Raw genomic sequence first — 26,431 nt, 5'->3', positions numbered from 1 at the left:
GAAAAGTATGGGGGATTGGAAGGGTTATAATGGGAGGGTACTGTAAAAAAAAGGAAACAGCAAGTGTGAATTTTTAAGTGGAATAAGAGTGTAACTTGTCACTTCTCTGCGAAACAAACAGCAATGGTTTCTATCCTTTAGATGTATAGAGCTCCAAATTCCTTATGTTATGGTTCAAGAACCTCTATAATCTTGTACCATGTTATCTTTTGAACTACATGTTTCAGTTCATTTCTGGAGTCACCCTAGATTCCAGACACATCTATTACTTGCTGTTCCATGTTTAGGGACATATACTTCTTACTTCTGTAACCTTTTGTATATGATCCCTCTATCCTTTAATAATTTTTCTTTCCCCTAGGTATTCCTTTTATCACCTATCAATTTTTAATTTTTCTTCAAAGGTTAATTCAAATATCATCTCCTGAGTGATGCCTAATCAGAACTGGCTGAGCCCTACTTAGTATTGCAATAAACTCTGCTTGTCCTAAGTTCATTCCAGTGTCTTGTATCTAATTATTTGCATATTTTCTCCAAAGCGTAAAATTATAAACACCTTAAGAAAAGAGACTATTGAAAAAAATTGTTTATATCCTTAAGTTCCTAATTTAGTGCTTTGTACAAGATGGGTATTCAGATAATATTTTGTAAATCGTGGAATTAATGCATAGAAGTATGGGTGAAATCTTGTTATTTTGAATAATCAGAACAAGATGTAGAACCCATAACAAGATGGAGAACCCATTCTCCGCAGAGAGCTCGACATGATGAGTTTATAGAATATTAAATGATGACTATGCTTTTTTCCAAAGGTGACGAGTTCATCTGACTGCTGAATATGTTGCATTGCTTAGTGGAGTATAACGTGAGGACAAAATTAAATGGCACAAGACAAAAGAAAGGATTTGAAAGGCTCTGTGAGGCGAGGGCTGGGGACTGGGATCAGGGGACAGAATCACGAAGCCGAACAGGCTGCAGTAAGACAGAATCTCCAGCTAGAGAAGAGAGAATCCAAGCAGACATTTATGTTTGCTTGAGTCACTTGATTTAACTGACTACAAGAAAGAAAGAATGGCTGGCTATAACGTTTTATGATATTCTTTGTTCGTAGTGACACATTTTCCCACCTTATTTATATAGGAGAGCCAAATAAACACCATTTACTAAACACCAAAGTAGCAGGATAGTAAAATGTTTGGTAAATGTTGATGAACTGATGAAAGACACTGTATTACATATATCAAATAATTCTGAAGATTTGTCATCGGCAAGCATGCTTTCTGATATGGCATTAAAGAATATCAATGCTGAGTTTTTCTGTTTCACGGCTGAAATTATATTTTAAGTTCATTAAATACTAAAAATATTTATCCACATACATGTTGTATACAAGGCATAGTCACTACTTCACTATTATATTGAATATACAATCATTTGGAATCTTCATTCAGATTTAGACAACATTTACACTTAGTTACATTTATGTGTATGTATAAATGTAAATTATAATAGTTTAGTCAAAAAAATCAAGTTGAAAAATTTGTTTTAGTCATCAAAATGAAGAATTGTACAGAAGGAGAGGTAAGATAATGGGTCACGTATAATAAATAGCATATAGAAGTGAAGAACTTGGAACCTAATGTCACATTCTGTCACTCTTGGCTATAGTTCAAATCCTATGTCTACTATTTCACTAAACTTAAATGTAAAATAGGCTTATTAATAGTAATAAACTCACATGAGACTGGAAAGAGAGAATGCTTGATTGTATACAATACTTGAGTTCTCACTACATGTTACCATTCTATTATAATAACGATGTTACATCATCATCTCTTCTTGCTAAAATAACATAGAGCACCTATATTATAAAATAATGTAAATCCCCAAAGTTTGATTCCCTAGGAAATTAAAAAACATGAGCTTATTTTTTGGTCCATATCATTGAACACACAACCTAGACTTTTTTCCCTTCATCTAACATATCCCTAAAAGAAGAATTTTTCTGAGATACTAATGTCAATATTAATAGATGGACGGCATTTCATGAAACAAACCCTTCTTCACTGGGTTTCATTAAAACAATAACGTATTATTTCTGATTTAACACAACACATAACTCCAAAGCTTTTTCTATATCTTGTTTTATGAGCTGCTCTTTCACAGTATTATTGGAAATAATTTTGTACCCTTTCTTTTCCCACGTAATCAAGAAGGAGATGCACAGAAGGAGCATGGTAAATGGACCTATCATAGCTCAGCTTTTACTTGCATTATTTTCATTCTATTGTTTACTTCATTACAAAAGAGTTAGCCTCACAATGTACTATACTTCATTATAGATTTAACCAAGAGAATTATCACCATCAGTGGTGTGACTCCTTTAATAAACACAGAAAGCCACACTAGTGTTACAGATAATGACTGCTTGTGTGTCATTATTCAAAGACAGGGCTTAATCTCATTTAACTTTACTCGTTAATTTCATTTCGTTTATTTTTCTTACTCCACCTGTTTTCACTCTCCTATTTTCTTTGTATTATTCTATTTTACACTTTTTTTTTCCATTTTAGTAGCTAGAACTTATCTAAATCAAATATCCTCCTGTTGGATTTTACCTAGTTAACTAAATACTGATGAAGATTTAGGATTTTTGTAATTTGGTCTACGATTTCTGTCAATATAAACCCTGTTATTCACGCTGTTTTTAAATTACTCATTATATTTATTTAAGAGCATAAAGATCTGTACAAACTTCTTTCCAGTTGCTACAGCTAGTTGATGTGACATAATTGACAATTGCTCAGTTTGAGTATAATTGGAAAGGATGTGCCCAGGAGAGATAACCTAACAGAATAACAACGTATCACACTTGCTAGATATCACCAAACTTGTAGTTTTCTGCTATAAAACTAATCTTGCGTTAGCCTCATTTTTCTTGTCAAAAATAAAACATATTTTATGTTGCAGATAGAAGCTCAGAGATACTATCTGTGATGAGAGATAAATTCTATTGTATAATGAAATTCACTTTTTGAGAATTGATTTCTGAAGCACTAGGTGAACCATTTGAGAGACTGGAGTTGAGAATCCAGCAAAATGAGTAAAACTACATTAAAAAAGGCAATTTAATCATCATGTCTTCCTTATTGCATTTGTGGCCCAATGATGAAATCAAATGAACTATATACAAAAAAAATTAGTTAAGGTTGTCAATCATCATGACAGGCCAACATTTCGGTTAGGCTCAGAGACATGGCATATTATATACCATGGTTATATAATAATTACAAAGGTACATTAAAATGTATAAGACTAAAAGGCTGATAAATATTTTGTTTGGAAGTAACAAATGATGCCATATTGACAGTGCCAATGCTTTGCCACCTCCCTCTTATAATAAAGCTGCCTAAAATTAAAGTCTAATTTTGTTTAAATTATAAAAGTATATTTAATGTACTCAAAGCCTATGAATTTTAGTATAGTTTGTCAGGGTTTCATGCACACATACAACTTTTTAATTTTTATTATAATTACATTGAATTTATAAATTATTCTGAGAAAAACTGAATTCTATGCATAATTCCAAAATAATCTCTTCCTGAAAAATTTTGGAAAAAGGAAACTATTATTTAAGACCAATTATCTTTCCCACTTTTTCTACCAATCGACAATGACTACACAATCAATTTCAGAAAAACAGAGTTGTCTTTATAACATTAAAATGCAGAAGCAACCATTACTTAAATGAAAATTTAAATTTGTGGCTTATCTGACTTTTTAATCTCTTGTTTCTTTTTCTTTTGTGTTTGGAAAGAAAAAAAACTTTGGAATAATGTATTAGTAGATAATATTCAATTTTTTCAAAAACAATACTTCTATTGTTTTTAAATTCAGGCACATTTATTACAAGAAGACTTCTAAAGCAAAATATTACTAAATGGAATATTTAATGATAAAATTATTTTTCTAATTATGTTTCACTTTAGCTTGCACCTTTTAAAAACTTTATGTATGAAAATGATTTTCTATGGGCTCCTAAAAAAATCTTTATTTCAAACATCTCTTTTATTGTTTTCTTTCTTTTTTTCTTCCTTCTACATAGTTAGGGTGCAGTTGGATTGTAAGCTTCAGGAGGGCAGAAACTATTTATTTTGTTTACCACAAAAATGTCTGGTATAAAATGTCTGCTTTGAATGTTTTTATATTTTATCATATATAAGTGTATATGAATAAACTAAATTATAATAGTGACTTTCTTTTAAAAAAACATAATTTAGAAAACCATTATTCTTAATTCTAAACCCATAATTCTAAAACCATAATCAGTACTAGAAGATGAAAGAGGGTGGCACAATTCAATCACTTGCCACATGCTACCTTAAGTGCTTAATTAGGAAAGGGGTTGGGCCATGAATCGGTTCACACTTATTAAGTACCAGCTGGATGCAAGTGACTACAACAGATGATATAGAGAAACATTGTAAAACAGAAGTGAGTCACTCTCCTAATTTAATTGATATTTATCATTGTGTGTGCAATTGATGCAATCTACAGGAATGTTTTCAGGCATGATTATTTTTATTAGGATGCAGAACTGGTATCAGCTCACCAATATTACTGATATCAAGCTGTTAATTTAAATGTAATAATACAATCAGTTCTAATGAACTATGATAGAAGCATTCCTAAGAAGCACTGCAAATTAACAAATCTTAAAAAACAACTCCTTTAAACACATACAAGGTTTATAATTATTAACAATTAAGTGTTTTTATATTAACAATTAGGTAATAGATATAAATGTATACTCATGAAACAAACATCCCTGGTCAAAATGGTAAGACTATATTCATCTTTTACTCAAAGTGAATTATAATTTAGCTTAGTTTTCTCATCTCCAACAGCCTTCACATTTAATCTGCTGAGGAATTCTCATCACTCTCACATCTACTGTTAAAATAAACAGTGTGAAAATGGTCTCAATAAAGCAACTTATTTCCTTTTTAACCAGTGATAGTTTGGTTTGTGAGGTAAATCCTGTGTTCTAATTCATGCTATAAAAACATGTCCCTTTAAAAAAATATCTACATAAAAACATACTATTACTACAACTGCTGGTTTGGCCAGGGCTGAAGGCTCTGATAAGGTTATCAGCCATTATCTGACAGAAACCCAGTTCTATCATAGATTATGCTGCAGATCATAAAAGTAGGCAGATTTCTATCTTCTTATTTTCTTTTTACCAATGCTGCTGTCATATGACCAAGCCTCCTTGTGATTTTATATTTGCATAAGCATTTTAAAGACGGTGTAACTTTTAGCTTATTTTACAATAGGATCATTTTATTGTTTTCCTCTATTATAGATATGTATTATTGTAGGAAATATTTAATATTTTGAATATCAGAAAGGGAAATTGAGAAAATACCATACTTAGGTTCAATCAAACCAGTATTATTTTAGTGTATAGGCTTTCATTCTTTTTCCCATGAGCGCTTAGTTCTATGATGTGTGTTTAAGTTAAGTAGGAATCTTTCTCTATATTATTTTACCTGGATTTTTTCAGTTGACTAAAATGTCTCACTAAGGATTACGTATGAATCATGAGTTATTCAACTACTTTTCTATTATTTAACATTCCACTATGATCAGTTCCTAGAAATCTGCATTTTGTTTGAAAGTGTTTAGTTTAGCTAGACATATGAACCCTTCTGGAACTCATGCCTGAAAATAAATTGACACTTTCCAAGACAGACTGTAAATGTTAAGACATCCAACAGGCATTGTTTTAATGAACATATGGATATGTTCATACATTTTATGCAACTCCAGATAAAAACAGTATCCCAAAGGTATTCTAGTCTTCTTGAAGTAAAAGCTGAAAAATCATCCTATCTGATTGAAAACATAATAATATTCACTTAACACAGAAAAGCATATGACTAATTTCTTATGTTTTATTTCTGCAAAACTTTTCATGCCAAGATATTTACATTCCTGCAGTCGTGAGGATGGGTGCATGCCACCGAAAGGTCTTTAGACACCTATAATGATAAGTTATATAGGAATTTTCCCATTGATGTATACAAATAAATCAGGGTTTTGAAGTTAATAAAACATAACAGCTAGTGAAAAATATCAAGCTATACTTTTAAAAGCTGAAATTTGTGCAACTTAAAAATTATAGTGATTTTATTCATGTATATCTGTTCTTTAAGATTTTAAGAAGTAGATGGGCAATTCAGACATCTCAGAGTGATGGATAAGAAAATAAGCCCCATTAACTTGATGAAAAGGTAACCTCTGTTTCACTGGCACATATTCATCACCACATGTGTTTAGAAGGGGCACCAAAAAACTATATTCATTTTTGCCAGTCAGCAAATGCTTTAAAAGTCATATTTGCTGATATCTTTATTTTTGTTAAGTCTCAGTTTTGTGACAGAATTCTAGTAAGAGTGACTTTCCTTGTATTCAAGCTTTTCTTGAATTAGTCTAATAACATTAAAGAAAATGAAATGGCCTCCGGTTCTGGTACCTACGGTAATCATAGTTGAGATGTATTAAAATCAATTAAAAAATAAGATCACGTAAATTTCAAGATGTTTATACATCTAATACTCTCTATTCCATTGTTTTCATGCCCTCTGCCTGTCTTCCTCCCAGCCTCTACACATACAATCGTAGGCTGAGAAATGGCCCTCCCAAAGACATTCACATCCTAATCACAGGAACCTGTGAATGCTACCTTTATTTTGGATTAACTGGGTGACTCCAGTGTAATCACATGTATCCTTGTAAAAGGAGACAGGTGGGTATTTTGCACACAAAGAAGCTGATGATGAGAACAAAGCAGAGGGTGTTTTGAAGATGTGGGTTCAAAGCTGGGCTACCAGAAGCTGGAAGAGCAAAGATCAGAAATCCGCCCAGACATTTTATAAGCAGTGTGACCCTGATTTTTGCTCAGTTAAACGGAGTTTGAACTTGTGGACTCCAGAAAAATACATTTCTGCTGTTCTAAATCAAGTTTATGATCATTTGTGGTAATTTGTCACAGCAGCCATTGGAAACTAATATACCCAAATCTTCCCAGCTTCAAAACATTTCTGTCACTGAAATATTATGCCAAAGAGTATAATACCTACAATACTTGTGGAGAAGTGTAATTAATTTTGAAAACTGAAATCCACTCCTTTTGGGCAATTATGTCACTTACTTCAGAGTCAGTTCATTGCTAATCTGTGAATGGCACACAAACAGAAACACGATCCTTTTTTTTTTTTTTTTTTGAGTTGGAGTCTCACTCTGTCGCCCAGACTGGAGTGCAGTGGCTGCTCCCGGCCATTGCAGCCTCGACCTGCTGGGCTCTGGCGATCCTTCCACCTCAGCCTTCCGAGTAGCCAGAATTACAGGCGTGCACTACCACGCCCGGCTAATTTTTTTTTGATTTATTGTAGAGATGAGGTCTCGCCTGCCCAGGCGGGTCTCGAACCCGCGGGCTCAGGCAATCCACTCACCTCAGCCTCCCAAAGGCGCAGGATGACAGGCTGAGCCACCGAGCCCGGCGAAACACGATTTTTTAAAAACTTATTTGTCTGATCTAATTGCTGTGAATGTCTATGACAGGAAATGAGACTCTCTTGTTTTATAAGCATCTCAATAAAGTTATCAGTGTATTTCCAGCATTGTAACAATATGAGGCTGCTTTGTTGCTTTCAGAAGTTACTGCACAAAGTTCCAGGATGCAGAAATCAATAACTTTAGCGTCCTGAATCTTTTCAGATTTGTAAAAAGTTGTCAGGATGAGTTAGGTACCTGGAAAAAGATACACTATCAAGTAACTTTTTACTGAAAGCAAAGAAGGGGGAAAGCAATAATTAATCATCATCAATATGATGGGCTAATCCTCTTTAGTTGTAATAATGGATTCTATGATATCATTTAAAATAAAAATTCTAATAATAAATTAGAATTCCTAAATTTATCAGCTTATCATTGTTGCCTTCAAAATGGGGAGAGGGTTTAAACTGGGAGTTATTGGATAACTGTCAACTCAGTTTTTAAACCAAACATACTTCATTCTCAGTTCTTGGCTAATTTTTAACACTACGAGTGAATACTGTCATATCTGGTCCAGAGGAGTGACAGGAAAGCAGCACTTTTAGCTATATTCTTACATGCTTATGACCATTTTGACCGCTTTGAAGGCATCTGTGATACATCCTGGGATACCTAGAAGCGTTAAGAGTCCTTTTCCCATCTGACAGATAATTAATTTTAAACAGCTGTATTATCATTCATGCACTGAGTTAGAGTTTTTCAACTGTGCCTCAAGAAAAAATTAACGGCGTGCATAGGCAATGATACTATTTGCAAGGTACCGGAACGTAAACAAAGGAGCTAGCTTGTAGCAACTCACAGTCAATAATCCAGGGGCTCTGGTTACCCCTAGTTGCCCGGAAGAGCCCCAAATCCCAGCACATCTGTAAACTATTACCAGAGAGACAATTGGAAAGTTTTGCTCAGAAAAACACAAATAATGCCCAATTAATTTTCAAAAAGATAGGCTTGCTAATGTATCAAAAATAAAATCTGGGCAACCCCTTTGGGTCCCCTCCCACTGTGGGTGATTTTCTGTCCTCTCAATAAGTCCTGGTTTAGATAGATAGATAGATAGATAAAATCTATGTGTTCAACCTGTTTAACAGGGTAATTAGTTCTATATAGTTCTATATAGTCACCTAAAGGCATTTCTGACTATCACATGGCTGATCTAATTAGTTGTTTAGCAATTGTAGCTAATGTGGATAAATGTTCAACTCGGTGGCATACGTGTTTCTCCCACAGAATTCTAATCTAGGGGATCGGGTACTTTTTATGTTGCAAATATTCATTTAGAGTGAGGTTTCAAATTCACATAAATATATTGCTGATAAATCTGTACATGGTTGATATGAATTAAAGCTATGCAGAGGTTTTTTTTTTTTCATATTTTACTTCTTTTTTTTTTTTTTTTTTTTGAGTCAGGGTTTCACTCTGTCACCCAAGCTAGAGTGCAGTGGCACCATCACAGCTCACCACAGCCTCAACCCACTAGGCTCAGGTGATCCTTCTGCCTCAGCCTCCTGAGTAACTGGATCTATAGCCATGTGCCTCCATACCCAGCTTAATTTTTGTTTTTTTTTTTTTGGAATTGAGGTTTTTCTAAGTTGTCTTGGCTGGTCTCCAACTCCTGGTCTCAGCAGGTGTCTCACCTCAGACTCCCAAAGTGCTGGGATTATAAGCGTGAGCCACCATATCTGGTCTTTCTTCCTACTCTAGAAGAACTTTTTTTAAAAAAAGACTTATCAAATGATTCTTTATTTACCATAACAAAAGCAGGGCTCCAATGGACTAACTTCAGAATTACTTTGGAAAAATGGATAAAAATGAAAGCAAAATGAAAAACAACTATTTCAATTAGGAATGTCTATGTCCGCACATAACATAATATGTGAGGTTAAAAAAAAGGTTTTTTTCCATATATAGTCTGGAAATGGGCTGCTTTTGGTTCATTGCTGTCATGGCTCTGAAGCTATACCTCTGGGATTTTCTTTCAAATTCTCACAAAATAACACACCCTGAAGGGAGAAGCACTAGGCAGAAAGGTCCCTTCTCTATGCAACACTATATTCTTCTAGGAAAGAAGAATTTTTCTGGAGATAGTCAATGAACCTAACAATCAATCAGTTGAAATATGTCCATGCCTACCCTAAATCCAATCACTGGCAAAAAGATTTGGAATGACCATGACTGTTTTAATCAATTGTGATTCAATCCTTGGACTAGAAGTACCATTAGATCTCCTGGAGAGCTTTGCTGTTCATCTAAATACCTAAAACAAATTTGAATCCTGTTTACAGAGAGGAATGGGGATGTCTGTCATTATAACCTCTGCACAGCCTATTTTTGTTTGCTTTTCTTTAATATGTAAAAGTGAATAGTTGACGTTTTATATTTCTTATGGTTATTTTTGTTTTCCAGAGACATACTAAACCCTTTGCTTCAATAAGACTATCATATTCTACTAAATAGAGAAATGATTTCGCAATTACAGTACACTCAAAGTAAATACAGGGTTTTGTCTTTAAGTGCAAGCTTTGTATCATAAATTAAATAGAAATTGGGCGTTATTTATGTTTTTCTTCCTATAAAGGAAAAGCATGAATAAAATAAAATAAAAAAACAAATAACCAAGTATGTTTCAACAATCAGCAAGATTCAACTTAACCAACCAAAAAAGAAGAAACATATCAAATGTAGTGTTAGATGTCTTACTCGAAATGTAAACAATCTGGGTGTTGAGAAAGAAGAAAAAATATTACAGAGAATATTAAAAATATTAGAATAAGGAAAACAGGGATTGTCAAGGAGTCAAAAGTAGAAGATTTATGGCATTTTCAAAATTTATATGATTATATTTTACTAAGATGTGGTAGATATGTGGTGGTTGTAAACTTTGATTAAATAAGCATGGTCTGACTTTTTTTTTCATTTGGAAATTGGAAAAATAGTCTCCTTCAACTAGTGAGGCTTTAATCTCATTTTAGCTATCCTATTCCCTAGCCTTAATTCAAATTCAAAGGAATCCAAATAGTCATATAAACAGTTTTCTAAAATATGCAAGTTACCTTAATTGGGAGATACTGGGTACCTATCAACAGGATCTTTGAAGATACCTATTTATTATGTTTGGTTTTAAAATATCCAAATATAGATACAGGTCAAAATATATACCTATATTTTAAATTTTTGCTTTAGGCTAAGACATTAAGGAACCCTCATTCCTTTTGGTTCTTTTGTATGGCATTAGACTGTAGGTATAGTCTGAGTCAAAAAGTTTTTCCAAACTTCTTAAATTGGTACGGTACAATTTCCCAACTTGCTTTTACATAAAAAGATGTCTATCCAAATGTTTACTGGATGCATTTTTTTCCTGCCAATCCTAGTGACAGGATAGACATTTACTAATATTTCTTGTGATACCTGTCTCCTATATACCTTTCTTTGCTGGATACTGTTAAGAGTATAACCTTAGTCTTACCATATCTGGTGAATACTTCTTGGTATACTGGTATTTTGGGCTCAATAGTTCTAGTATGCTAAGATACCCAGAGAAATGAAATCTTCTAAAAAGATAGCTATGTGTTCAAATTTAAATGTTACTGAGTGTTTCAAAGGAAAACTTGAAATAACTGGACTTTTAATTAATTTAATATCTGTATTTAAATGAATACTATATAAACCAGAAACATTGATAACAGGAAAGTTTACTCTCAGGAGAGCTAAAGTGAATCATCATGGAACACAGAATCTTTTTTTTTTAAACAATCAATCTAAAAGAAAAAAAACTCTTAAAAGCTCTTGGTTCAATGCAGAACATTATTCAGTCTTATGCATCTTTTGGCTATGACTTTATAATCTGAAAATGGTAGCAGTGTTCAGTCAAAATGTCCTTTTGACTTCCTTTCTAGTTTTTGAGAACAAAAAGGATGAAGTTATAAGCTTACTTTCTGAATTAAGGATTTTGTTTTTAAGAGCAAACTTTGAATCATAAATGAAATACTTATCACAAAAGTGTGTTCTTAAAAGTCAGTCTGGCATTTTTCTTAAATTTATTTACTTTTTATTCCTTGTTTTAATTGTGGTAAGAAGAATGATAGTCCCTAGGATTTTGAAATAGTAAATGCGTGTTATGTTAAGCCTCTGTTTGTAGACATTTATGTAGCAAAAGAAAGTTGAACATTAATACTGAAGTTTACAATAAAAAAAAAAAAGATTTATAACTGTCATTTACCAGAGGGGCCAACTGCTCTGAATATATTGTATATTGAGTAGACTGGATTTAATAGAATCTTTCAAAATGACTTTTGGTGTATACTTTTTCTTTGGAATTATGAGATATTTTGCTATAGTATATTAATCTATTTAGATTTCTATAAGTAGAAGTGTGAGTATTATTTATTTAAATGTGCTACTTAATAGAAAGGTATATGTAGATGTTCGGAGACCTGGGTTTAAATTTTTTTTTTTTTTTTTTGAGTTGGAGTCTCACTCTGTCACCCAGACTGGAGTGCAGTGGCCGCTCCCGGCCACCGCAGCCTCGACCTGCTGGGCTCCGGTGATCCTTCCGCCTCCGCCTTCCAAGGAGCTGGAACTACGGGCACGCGCTACCACACCCGGCTAATTTTTTGATTTATTGTAGAGATGAGGTCTCGCTGCCCAGGCGGGTCTCAAACCCGCGGGCTCAGGCCATCCACTCACCTCAGCCTCCCAAAGGCGCGGGATTACAGGCTGAGCCACCGAGCCCGGCTTAAATCTTAATGCCATGGTGAATCTATCTCTATAATTTGGAAAATATTGGTACTTCTAGTTCTATCTGCTTTTGAAACTAACATTCTTGGATGAGAGCAAAGGAATTTTATTGCTATTTGTTCAGAGAAGTATACTTTTTCTCATATAACAAGCCTTAACTTGCAGCGCCCATGGGCTAGTCCAACAATGGTGATAGCAATAAACAGAATGTCTCACTCTTTATGTCAGCCACTTAGACAGTCCATCATTTTTATTGGAAATAATGATTGCAGTGTGACATCAACCAAAAGTGTTAGCATTGGGATTACTTTTTGTATCATTATACATGAACTCTTTTATAAAGGATGTGTTCCCAATTTCCTAAGAAATATATCTTGAGAAAAACCATCCGGTCTTCTAATGGCCATCAAATAGTCACATTATTTGCAAGAATAATACTATTTGAACAAATGTGTGGGTGTCACGAGGTAGGGCCTTGGGGAATATGTTAAAATAATACCCAAAAATATGTAAATTCTAATATACATTTAGTCCTAAAATGCCCTTTGAAGGAGAGCTGAGTGTATGTTAACCTTTTCAAAAAAATGAAAAGAAAGTCGAGTAATAGTGATCTCCAAGTACCAATAAGGGATCATTATGTTTTACTACATATATTAGTTTCTTCTAATCTTTATTGTGCATTTAAAAAAATCATTGCAGAGTTAAAATCATTAAGCCTAAACATATGTTTCAAAGATAAAGTATATAAAAACTATCTTCCTCTTAAAAATGTTTCTGACATCTGGGTAAAATAGAGTTTAGTCTAAATCAGGATAAGAAGCCAATTTTTCATTTATAAATGAGAACGTGTGGTATTTGTTTCTTTGTGCCTGGATTACTTCACTTAAGATAATGGTCTCCAAGTCCATCCAAGTTGTTGCAGAAGATATTATTTCATTATTTTTTTATGGCTGAATAGTATATCCCATGAAGGGTGTGTGTGTGTGTGTGTGTGTGTGTGTGTGTGTGTGTGTATCCTCCCCTTTTTTAAAATCCATCGATCAGCTGGTAGGCATTTAGGTTGATTTCACATCTTTGCAATTGTGAATTGTGCTGTAATAAACACGTAAGGGCAGGTGTGTTTTCTAAAGACTCAAAGGAGAGGCCACAAAGGGAGGAAGGAATGAAAAGTTACCTATTGCATATAATGTGCACTAGTGAGGGTGACAGGTACACTTAAAGCCCGAACTTCTTCACCACTACACAATGCATTACCGTGACCCAAAAAACATCTGTACCCCTAAAAGAGAGTGAATAAATAAAAGTTGAAAAAAAAAAAGAAATCAAGTTTTATAATTGGGCTCCAGAAATAATTATTGTATTTTTATCCAATTACTATGTGAGTCTATGACTATTTAGCCTCGGTGTTCAGAATACTGTAATAATGAGGCCATGCTCTTAGATTGGATGCCTATATAGAAGCCTCCTTAGGGTTTTTCCCGGTCTTTGTCCATAGAACGTAAGTTTCAGCAGAGACACACGTCTTGCAAATGCAAGACCACAGGTGTTATAAGGTAGATATATGTGAGGGATGACAGAAACCCATTGCTACGACCTATAAAATCATGCGCTTTATTTATTGTTGGTATTTTAATGGTGTCATCTTCATGTAGAAATGACATTTTTATAATCAGTCCTACCTGTTTGTTGAAAAAAAGAATCAGTTTATTTTTCAGTACATACTTATTTCTGTACAAAACTTCATGGCAACAATCGTGTGTTTGAAAGAAACAGAATTCAATGAAAGCATTCTAGGCCAGGCGCGGTGTCTCAAGCCTGTCATCCCAGTACTTTGGGAGGCCGAGGTGAGAGGATTGTCTGAGCCCAGGGGTTCAAGACCAGCCTGGGCACTTTGGTGAGACATCATATCTACAATAAATCACAAAAAAACTAGTCGGGCATGGTGGCCTGCGTCTGTAGTTCCAGGTACCTGGAAGGCTGAGGCAGAAGGATCACCTGAGGTCAGCAGGTCGAGGCTGCGGTGGCCGTGAGTGTGCTACTGCACTCCAGCCTGGGCGACAGAGTGAGACTCTGACTTAAAAAAAGAAAAGAAAAGAAAGCATTCTAGTACTCAGACTGTAGTGGATGCTATAGGGACCTGTTCAGGTATCTCTTCTCCAGCCACCAGAAATATTGCCTGTTGACAGCTCAGACCCAAATCCTTTCTCAGGAACTACTCTTGGTCAGCGTGAGGTGTCTTGTGATTATGCACATCTCCAGCAGCAACTTTTATCTCATGACTGGTTGGTGCTGAGGTATAATACAAAGCTGGCAGGCCCTTGTCTCAATTCCAGACACTCTTAAGAAGCCCAGCCCAGTTTCTGTGCTTTGCATAATGTCAGTTGAGCTTTCTGTTGCCAATACATCATTTCTCTTTACCTCCTAATCAGATCAGCTTCTCTTACTCCATTACAAATGTTGTTCTGGCATGTAAATCTTCATTTCAGAGTCTATTACCAGAGAAACTGGACTAACCACCACTGAAATCAGGTGTGGTTCTGGGAAACAGCCATTAAAGGAGAACTTTGGACCTAGATCACCTCCTGATGGCTTCATCACTTAAGCACAGATAGAGTAACAATAACTCTTGACATTCGATAGCACTGAAACTCAACATTCTCACTAGAAGAGTGAACTGGCATGGCTTATTTAGCCACAGCGGAATGACTGGCCTGCTAGCAACAGAGCAATGCTCTATTCCCCAATATGGTATCACTTCTTGAGAAGACCAACAGCCAGTTACCAGATGATTACATTGGACCCTTTGTACCCTAGAGGTGAGAATGATTCATCTGGGCAGAATTTGAAACAGTCTGAGTATGGATGATCTTCCCTACTAACAGGATTTGGAGGATCACTCACTGAGGCCTTATAGAATGTTTTATCGATGAACATAAGATCTCATTAGACACTGCATTGGTACAACAGACCTACTTTACAATAAAGTAAGACTATGGAATCTACTGGTCCCATAGCAGCTAGACACTGTCAACCTGACAGACCCATCTGACTTTTGAAGACGCAGATGAGGTGCTAACATGGAGATGATACGGCGAAAGTGTAGGGTGTCTCCCTCTAGGATGCAGTAAATGCCCTCTTCAAGCGACGGTTACATGGAATGGAGTCTCTGGTAAGTAGAATTTGTGGATCTGGAAACGAAGCAGTTGCAGCAGGAGTGATCCGGCTCACCGTCACTCCCAATAACATACTTGGGGAATTTGTGATTTGGCTCTTGGGGTCTAGCGGTCCTAGGTTACTGAGATAAATGCTTTTCGTAGGAGATAAAGCTAGAATTCTACTAAATTTAAGCTATGGCTGCCACCCAGTTGCAAGAGACCAGGAGGGAAGGAAAGAAGCCACTCTCCTGGCAGGAGCAATAGACTCTGATCATCAGTGGGTCCAGGGAATAATCTATTTGGCACCCAGGTAAAGCAGCGGGGCCTCTCTTGCTAACTACCTACCCAGTTTTGACGGCAATGCATCAGGGCAGTTGCCACAGCTTGACAAGCACATAAAAGAGTGGCCTAGACCCCTTGGGATTGAGCGTTCGTATTTTAGGTAAGTTACTTAGACTGGAGAAGTGCTTGCTTAGTGTTCTGGGAATACTGAATACGCAACAGAGACTGGATAACCATATGTGTCTAATGCCGCCCCAAGACCATCTGCGGCAGTGGGGTTGCCTTTGTCTCACTAATCTTGTAAGTTCACCTTGGAAAAGGAACCCACCACCAATGTGGAAGGACAGTTTCCAAGTAGGATGGAATGATTATCTGAAGCAAGTGCAGCCGTGAAGAGCACGGTCTGGACTCACAAGAATCCTGTGGTACGCTGCCCAGATCGCTCTTTTGGGATGAAGCACTTTTTCTTCCAGCATGGTTTGTAGTTGAATCCTCAGCCAAAGGGAGTTGCCTCTCTCTAGGTCATGCTCCTCACCCCCAACCCCGCAGAAAGCCTATATCCCATGACAGGTCCCTGGGGAAGCACAGAGGCCTGCCCACCATTTCCCCAATTTTGTACACATATGCCCAGTTTTAGACACACCAAAAGAACCACTGTGGCTTTAGAGCGCCCCACGCCACCAATTGATGCTTGTGTTGCAGCTGCTTGTGTTGCAACAGGCTTTTGTCTGTCCCATTGTGTTTTTGTTCTCGAGAGCACACCTCACTAAATGTGCTGCACGTAAATCTCCGTCTTAGTCTGTAGCCTAGAGAAACTGATCTATGTGTTGAAATCACTATAGGTTATTGCAAAGAGAACGCTCCCTGAATTTCTCCAGGAAAAAAAAAAACCAAAAAAACGAGAGATTTCACAAATCACTTTAATGAAGTTACCATAAGCGTAAAGTGAAATACAAGTAGTACCGTAAGAAATAAGACCAGGGCTCAAACATATGTAAAAAATTCATAAACCAGGATCAATATCTAAAACACTCTGTGAAATATACAAATAGCATAGATTTAAAAAAGTTATACAGGTAATGACTATTTTAAAGGGTTTACATTCCAAATGCCCAGTAACATATTAATAATGCCTGTATCGTGATCTCAATAAAGCTGGACCCTGGAGTGCTGTACACTCAGACTGTTCCTACATGATATATCCCTGCACTCACTTTTGGCTTCTTCAACTGGATCTTTCTTTCCATTTAGATTGCTTTGTTCCTTTCCTGTTCTTTCATTCCCCATGCACACCTAAAAAATACTTTCCCACATTGTAAAGGAAGTGATTTCTCTCACGTTGTATCCTAGGCTTTACAAACTGCTAATTTTAAATGTTTAAATGTAACTGGCCTTTTATTTACAAAAAGTATGGAAAACCACTATACATCTATTCCTTATTCCGAATATATTTTCTTTCTAAGTACAGAGCAGTTCAAAGTAATATGGTTATGTGTGAGAATATCCTCATACATATTCTAATGATTATTTCCCAAGGTCTTTAATTTATCTCTACAACTTTATGCCTTTGTGAGTGTAACATGGAATCTTTTTGACATTTAAAAATAATAGCTATAATTTGTTACTAGTTTAATAAGTACCAAATATTGCATGAATAATATTACAATTGTCTTTTTTTTAACAAAAGAAAAATGTTTACCTTGAATTGTTTTTTAAGGATGTAGGGTACAATTCCAGACTAGGCATACAAGTGGCCATCGTACAGGTAAAGCTTGGGCCTCTCTTTAGTTTTCACTTTGCCTGGTTTGCGATCAGGTACGCCTGTTAATGTTATATGCCCTGCTCCCTCCCCTGGCAGTTTGTGGCTAGTGCCAATATCTTTCTTATAATACTACAGTAAATGTTCAGAGTCTGCTTATGAGTGAGAACAAGTGGTACTCAGTTCTTTCTTTCTGTGATAGATCACTGAGTATGACAGACTCAAAATCCATCCACGTTGCTGCAAAGGCTATAATTTTCTTCTTCTTTATGGCATTGTGTATAGGTACCACATTTTTTTTTTTAATCCAGCCCAGTTTTGATGGGCAGCATGGATGGTTCTAAGTTTTTGTGATTGTAAAAAGTGCTGCAATAAACATGTGTGTACAAGTATCTAATGTGTAGTGTAATTTAAGTTCCTATGGGTATATTCCCAGATGGGGGATTGCTGGGTCATATGGGAGGTCAATTTCTAGTTTTTTAGGAATTACCACGCTGTTTTCCATAGAGGTTGAACTAGTTTGCATTCCCACCATGTTTGCCTTCCCTTTTCTCTAAATTCTCACTAGCACATGTTGTTTTTGTTTTATTAATGATGGTTATTCTTACCAGAGTTAGATGATATCTCAACGTATTTGTGATTTGCATTTCTCCGGTGATTAGTAAGGCTGAGCATTTTTTCATGAGTCTGTTGGCTGCTCATACATCTTCTTTTAAGAAATGTCTATTCATGTCTTTTTCCCATTTTTTAATGGGGCTTTTTTTTTCTCCCCATTTTGGTACGTTTGTGTTCCTTGCAAATCCTGGATGTTAGACCTTTGTTTGATATGTGGTTGGCAAATATTTTTCCCATTCTGAGAGCTGTCTCCCTGCTGTCTTGATGGTTTCTTTTGCTTTGAAGAAGCTTTTCAGTTTGATGAGGTCCTACTTGTCTAACCTGTCTCTTGTGGAATAGGCTTTTGGGATTTTGATCAGAAATTGGTTACCTATTCCGATTTGTGTAAGGGTGTCTTCTGTATTTTCTAAGATTCTTAACGTTTGGAGTTTTACATTTAGGTCTTTGATCCATTTAGAGTTAATTTTTGTGTATGGTGATAGGTAGGGATCCAGTTTCATTCTTTTGCATGTGGTCAGCCAGTTTTCCTGGTGCCATTTACTGAATAAGTTCTCCCCTCCCTGGTAGTTGTTATTGGAGGCTTTGTCAAAGGTGAGTTGGTTGAGAAATTGATGTTTTGCTTCCAGAATCTCTATCCTGTTCCATTTTTCTATATGCCTGTTCTAGTGCCAACACTAGGTTGTTTTGATTATTGTAACCATGTATTAAAGTTTAAAGTCTGGAAGTATGATAACTTCCACTTTGTTAAAGATTGTTTTGGCTATTTGTGGTCGTTTATGTTTCCATATGAATTTCTGTATGTTTGTTTCCAGGTCTGAGAAGAATGACATTGGTAATTTAAGGGGTATTGCATTGAGATTGCCTTTGGTAGGATGGACATCTTAATAATGTTGATTCTTCCAATCCATGAGCATAGAATACTTTTCCATTTGTTTTTGCCATCTTTGACTTCTTTGAGCAGTGTTTTGTAGTTTTGTTGTAAAGATCTTTCACATCCCTGGTTAAGAAGATGGCGGTCGAGGTATTTCTTTTCTTTTCTTTTCTTCTGTGGCTATTGTAAATGGGATTGTGCTTTTTATTTGGATCTCTGCCTTTTTGTTTTTGGTGTATAAGAATGCAACTGTCTTCTGCACATTTATTTTGTACCTTGAGACTTTGCCAAAATCCTTTATAAGTGCAAGGAGGTCTTTTGTTTTTTGTTTTTTTTTAAGATTTTATTGTCAGCAATGAGTGATAACTTGACTTCTTCTTTTCCTATTTGAATACCCCTCCTATCCTTCTCTTGTCTGATTGCTCTACTAGGACTTCCAACACTATGTTGAACAGGAAGGGTGAGAGTGGGGAGCCTTGTCTTTTTCTGGTTTTCAGGGTAAATGCTTTCAGTTACTGTCCATTTAGTAATATATTGACTGTGGGTTACAACTGCCTCTTTCACTCCTCAAACAACCTTGTTAAGTGGGTACTATTATTACACATTTAAAAATTGGGTAAATATAGACACGAGACTAGAATGTTTGCCATCAATTCTTCGATTCAACAGTATATTAGATGTCTTAGGGAAGCTAAGGAAAACATGAAAAATACATACAAATTTGAGAAAGAAGAAATTAAACTTTCATTATTCATAGATTATATGATTATTTACAAGATAATTAGCAAACATAATTAGAACTAAAAGATCAATGATGGAGGATGATCAATGTATAAAATTGATTGTGTTCCTATACACAAAGAAAACATAGGGAGAAAATGTATTTTAAGAGTTATGGATTCTGGGACTCCTGGCTCACACCTGAGATGTGGCTATGTAGTTTTATAATCTTTCCAAAAATTTCTTTAGAAACCAAACATATCAAACTAAGGCAAGAAAAGAAAAAATACATAGTATCTTTAGCAGAACATGTTGACTAGGAATCAATACAAATAAACCCCAGAATATGTGTGGATGTGGCCAAACCACTAATAGAACTGAACAATGGAAGTGGGGGGAATTAAAAAAAAAATTGATGAATCTTTCAAGCTAGAGAACTACTAAATCATACATAATCTTACTCCTTAGCGTCAAGAATTTCACATTGATCAGAATGCTGGACCCGTACTTGGAAAGCTCATGAAACACCAAGAGTCATGTATTAGTGCAAAAACCAAGCTGCTAAGGTCACTAAGGGAAGAAAAGAAGAGAGGGTGTGAGGAAGATGGATACAGTCATGAACACATACGTTGTCCTAGTAGAATTACCCAACCCAGCAAATAAAAAAAAGTACATGCTATATTTACACACAAAAATTTATTGGTTACTAGAAAAATTAAATAATACCAGGCATCTGCATTCTATCTAGCAACTCTACCTCTAGGATCTCAGAACTATCTAGAAGTCTAGTGTATCACTGAAGAAACACTGCTTGAAGTCAAACAAACGGAGCAAATGAGAACACTGGGGGTTAGGAAGTGGTAAATACTAGAAGGAATGTGTCCAGAGACAGCAGATCTGAGGAAGTCCTGTGACTGCAAAATACACCATCAAAAGATGAAAGCATTGTCTTGAAGCACAAGAATCAAAGAGGAGAAAACCTTCCTGAATTAGGCTTAGTACTGAGAGACAGAGGCAAGGCTACACAAAAAAGTCATAATTGGAGGCATGCGGGGTAACAGTAGAGGAGGCAGCCCTGGAGTGATGAAGCTGTGAAAGATATTTGGGTTCAAATGAACCCAACTGTGTTCTCCATACAAACAACTTCCTAAAAGACCTGGAAATTCCAATTTATTTTTTCTTTTTAAACCAGAAAATAAAAAAATGAGAGTAAAATCACCACCAAAAAAAAAAAGGCATAAAAAGTGAAAACTACATTCTAATATTTCAGAATAAGTTAAAACAAATGAAGAAACCAGATCTTTGAAAGAACTGAAAATCTAAAAATGTAGATGTTTGGACCAAAAAGAAAAAAAAACTTCAGAAATGGTGCTGGAATTAAAATATGTACAGCAAAAAAAGGGCAAAGGATAAAATAAAAATAATAAAAGAAGTGAAAAGAATGGAAGAAAATATGATACACACACACATAAACAGACACATAGAACAGGGGGCACCAGAGAATAAAAGCAAAGAATAAAAGAGAAAAATATCTAAAACCCCAAATCAATAAAACTTTCTTCAAATAAAAGAGAATTCAACTTCACATATTAAGAATAAAAATTAATGAAAAGCATCAACACATGTTAATAAATGTAATGCTTTTTGAAGTATAATTTACAAATGATAAAATGCATTAGTTTTTAAGATTGCAGTTGTGTGAGTTTAAGCAATTGTATAAACCCATGTGAACAGTACCTACCCCTTAAGATACAGAACATTTCTAGCACTCCCAATAATTACTCCAACTTAAGAATGCCACTGTTCTGATTGTGTCAATATAGCTTAGTTTTCCCTTTTCTAGAATTTCATATACATGAACTCATAAAGTGTACAGTGTCTGGCTTCTTTTACTCCACATAATGGAGTCAATATTGTTGAACTGATCACACTGAAATAATGATTAATGTTATTGTATATATCAATAGCCTTTTATCTTTTCTTTAATTATTATTTATAAATAAATCCAGTGTGTTTACTCATTCATTAGTTGATGGCATTTGGATTTTTTCTGCTTTTTAGTTATGAATAAATATGCTATTGGCATTTATGTGCCAGACTTTCTGTGGACATGTTTTTCAGTTTCTCTTGGGTACATATTAATACCTGGGAGTAGTATTTCTGAGTCATAGAACATTTCACTAAAAGAAACTGCCAAACTATTTGCCATAGTGTTTTTGTTTTTTGTTTTTTTTTTGAGTTGGAGTCTCACTCTGTCGCCCAGACTGGAGTGCAGTGGCCACTCCCGGCCACCGCAGCCTTGACCTACTGGGCTCCCGTGAACCTTCCAAGTAGCTGGAACTACAGGCGTGTGCTGCCTCCGCCTTCCAAGTAGCTGGAACTACAGGCGTGTGCTGCCACACCGGCTAATTTTTTGATTTGTTGTAGAGATGAGGTCTCACCTAGTTGCCCACGTGGGTCTCGAACCCGCGGGCTCAGGTAATTCACTCACCTCAGCCTCCCAAAACACGGGATTACAGGCTGAGCCACTGAGCCCGGCATTGCCATAGTATTTTTACCATTTTGCATATTGACCAGCAATGTATAATAATTCTAGTTACTACATAGCCTCTCTGACAATCAGTACTGCCAAGATTTTAAAACTTTAGCTATTCTTGTTTGCAAATAAGAATCTTTGAGAGTTTTAATTTGTGTTTTCCTAAAGTCAAGCAATTTTTCATGTGCTTATTGGTCACATATCTCAATGAAACAAAAAATATGATTCTTAAAAGATCAATGCAATTGAAAAAAAGACAAAAATAACAACATCAGATATGAACAGAAAATATTATTTCAAACCCTGCAAGCATTACAAGGATAACAGAATTCAAAAGAAATCTATAAAATATTTCTTAAAACTAATAGGGAGTTAAGTAAGGTCACAGGCTTCAAGATTATTATATTCTATTTTGAAATGCTAGCAATAAACTTAGACATTAAAAATGCGATACTATATATAATCACTCAAAAAATCCCCAATACTTACATGTAAATCTACAAAAATGTACAGAATTTGTAGGGTGAAAAACTACAAAATTCTGATAAAAGAATTCAATGATGCTCTAAATGAATGGAGAGACATACCATGTTCATGGATTAAAAGACTCACTATAGTAAAAATGCCAATATTCCCCAAATTTGCATAAAAGTTAAAAATAACTACTATCCAAATCTCACCAAGAGATTTTTTTATATAGGTAAGATTATTATAAAATTTATGCAGACTGTTAAAAGAATTGAATTGAAAGCTATCTTAAAAAAAAGAAAGTGAGAAATGTGACCATACCAATATTAATGTTCAGTATATAGCAATAGCAATAAAAATAGTGTGATATCAGCAGAGAGATAGACATGTAGATTAATGGAAAATAAAAGAAACCTAGAAATATTCCCACAGAAATATGCCTAAGTAATTTTTTAGAAAGGATCAAGAATAATTAAATGGGGGGAAGGATAGTCCTTCCAACAAATAGTATGGGGACAACTGAATATCCATACACAAAAAATGAGCTTCTGCCTAAACCTTATATCTTCTACAAAAGTGAATTCAAAATGAATCATAAATTTAAATGCAAAACATAAATTACAATGAAAATTTTAGAGAAAATCTTTGAGAACAAGGACTTGGCAAAGAATTCTTAGATGACACCAAAACATATCCATAAAACAGAAAACTTGAGAAACTGAATTTTATCCAAATTACTTTCATTCTGTGAAAGACTCTACTAAAAAGATGAAAAGACAAGCTGCAGAACGGGAGAAAATATTTGTAAACCACCTACCAGGTAAATAACTCATACTTATTATATATAAACAGCACTCAGTCAACCGTACAAAAACAAACAATACAATTAGGATGTGAGCAGAAGATATGAAGACATTTCACCAAAGCTGTTATACAGATGGCAAATAAGCACATGAAAAATATTTTCAATATTACCAGCCATTGGGGAAAAGCAAAGTAAGATCACAATGAGCTAGTACTAAATTGTTGTTGGAACAGCTAAATTAAAAAAAAAAATATGGCCACACCAAGTGCCAGTGGGGCTGCCGAAAAATTGGAGCTCTCATACACTACTGGTGGGGATATATAATTTTACTGCCACTTTGGAAAGTCATTTGGCAGTTTTTTAAATAACACAATTCAAAGAAAACTTATTGATTGTATGATATGGCAATTATACTCCCGAGTCTTTATTCCAGAGATGTAAGAACTATGTCCACATAAAAAACTCTACATGACTGTTCACAGCAACTTCGTTTGGACTAGTCTCAACTTTCGGAGCTAATCAAAGTGTCCTACTATGGGCAAATGATTAAACAAGCCTGTCATGGAATAGTACTAAGCAACGGTAATGGAAAATATTATTGCTATACAGAACTACCTGACTAGACCTCAAAGGCATTATGCGAGTGAAAAAAAAAGCCAATCCAAAAGGTGACATTCTGTATGATTCTATTTTTATACTATTCTAGAAATGACAAAATTACAGACATACAGAAGAAACTGGTGATTGCTAGGATAAGGGATGCTGGAGTTGAGGGGAGTAAGTATGACCATAAGGCAGTAGAATAAAGGAGATTTTCATGGCAGTGAAACAGTCCTGCATTTTTATTACAGTGGTGGTCACATAAGTCTGCACACGTGGTAAAATGGCATAGAACCTTCCTGTTTTTGATACTGTACTATAGTTACGTAGGACATAATCATTAGGGGAAACTGAATGAAGGGTAGAGGAGACCCCTGGACTACCCTTGTAACTTCCTGTAAATTTGTAATTATTTCAAGATATAAAGTTAAAATCCATTTCATTATATTATTATTATTATTATTATTTGAGTCAGAGTCTCATTCCATCACCCAGGCTGGAGGGTAGTGGCATGCTCATGGCCACTCCAGCATAGACCTGCTGGGCTCCGGCGATCCTTCAGCCTCAGTCTTCCAAGTAGCCAGAACACGCCCAGCTAATTTTTTGATTTATTGTAGAGATGAGGTCTCACCAAGTTGCCCAGGCTGTTCTCGAACCAGGGGGTTCAGGCAATCCCTTCGCCTTGGTCTCCCAAAGTGCTGAGATTACAGGTTTGAGCTACCGCGCCCGTCTCAATTTATTATCTTTTTTAAGTCATTGATGCTTGCTAATTAAAGATAGTTATTTTTAAAATGAGCACCCCAAGTGTAATGCTCTATAATATTATTTTTAAATAAAACTTTTAATCTTAATAAGCAAAGAAACAAAATATATTCGAATACATCTGATTTTAAATGCAATATATCTTTGTTCATAATAAGGTGTTTATATAATGGTTGGAATTAATAACTTGTGGCCCTATATGAAAAAAATTTAACATTAGATGGTTATGCTTAGATTTTTGTAGATCTTCATTTACTAAGGTTTATAAATTTGTATAATATAGAAGTAAATATTCAAGTCAGCATTTAGAAGCAAAATGTATTTATTGTATTCCTGTATATTCCGTTTGTTTCCATTTCAAGTAATAATTGTTAAAATGTTAAGCATATATGGATAACTACCAGATTAAATGATTTGTTTGTAAGACTTAAACACAGTATTTTCTGAGTAGCCATGCCAACATTTGTATTGCCTCTGAGTGGTTGTACCACAGAATTTGCCAGGAGGGACTACAAAATCCAGTGATGAAATGTAAGCCAGTGAACCACTTAGGCCCACGGAGCTCAGGTTGTTCTTCTATAGAGCGAAAGCAATATGACATGGACTAGGCTGGCTATTTACTTATTATTATTTGAGTCAGAGTCTCATTCCATCACCCGGGCTGGAGGGTAGTGGCATGCAAACATAAATAATATCTGCCAAAGCACTGGGAGTTTGCAGAAATGTATCATCATGTAAAATTAAGATATTATGAATATGAAAAAAAGGTTCCTTCCATTAACTATTTACCTGGTAAATAGAATGCTTTATTTATGATTTTAATAAAACTCTTCAGTACAACTAATTATCCAAGTGTTTGTAAATGTAGTAAGACAGATGAATGAGTTTCTTAGGGAAAGAATAAAGGAGTCATGGGAATTTTAAAGTAATCAATGAGAGGAGAGATGCAAAACTGATAAAAGGAAGGAAGACAAGATTGCCATGGTTTAGACGACTTCAGTACTTTTACTGAAGTCCAAGCATTTTCTACTTCATAAAGTGCTCAAGAAATATTGAACTACTGAACACTTATTGGTGTTAGGTACTCTGGTAAGTGCTATAAACTTTTATATGAAACCCTATATGTTGCCCACTCTTATGTGGCTTCCAATCCAGATGAGGCATGGACAAACCAGGATAATTATAGATTAGTGTAATGGAAATCAACTCAAGAAGTATTGGGAACACTTGTTCGCGCCTTCATTTTGCCTGCCATGGAAAGGAAGGCTCACGCAGGCTACCTCAAAAATTGAAGGTCTAACAAATCTCTACTTCCTAGCTAAAGTTCCCTTTAACATCTCTACCTGTCATCTTTGGCACTCAAGTAGTTATGGTTTATAAAAGAAACCATTAACTATTTGAGAACCCACAAGCACCCTGAAAGTCTTCACAGCTCTGTCAAGTTCAACCCTTCTAATAATGGATAAGGCAGTCAGTCATTAAAACTCCAGAAATTCATTGA

The 26,431-nt window shown here is 35.2% G+C and overlaps 1 protein-coding gene across 1 annotated transcript in view; it reads right to left on the bottom strand.

Moving 5' to 3' along the window:
• NKAIN2 (sodium/potassium transporting ATPase interacting 2) overlaps nt 1-26,431 on the bottom strand; it is a 594,114-nt gene that overhangs the window by 514,269 nt on the left and 53,414 nt on the right. Inside the window, exon 3 of the mRNA XM_021716087.1 lies at nt 14,624-14,629. Coding sequence (XP_021571762.1) covers nt 14,624-14,629 — 6 coding nt within the window. The remainder of the gene's footprint in view (nt 1-14,623; nt 14,630-26,431) is intronic.

This window comes from Carlito syrichta, unplaced genomic scaffold (genome assembly GCF_000164805.1).
Source record: "Carlito syrichta isolate Samal-C Ts95f unplaced genomic scaffold, Tarsius_syrichta-2.0.1 Scaffold308155, whole genome shotgun sequence".
NCBI classification, from domain to species: Eukaryota; Metazoa; Chordata; class Mammalia; order Primates; family Tarsiidae; genus Carlito; species Carlito syrichta.
The sequence above is the reverse complement of the archived record's forward strand: the minus strand, read 5'-3'. Positions and strand labels throughout refer to the sequence as shown.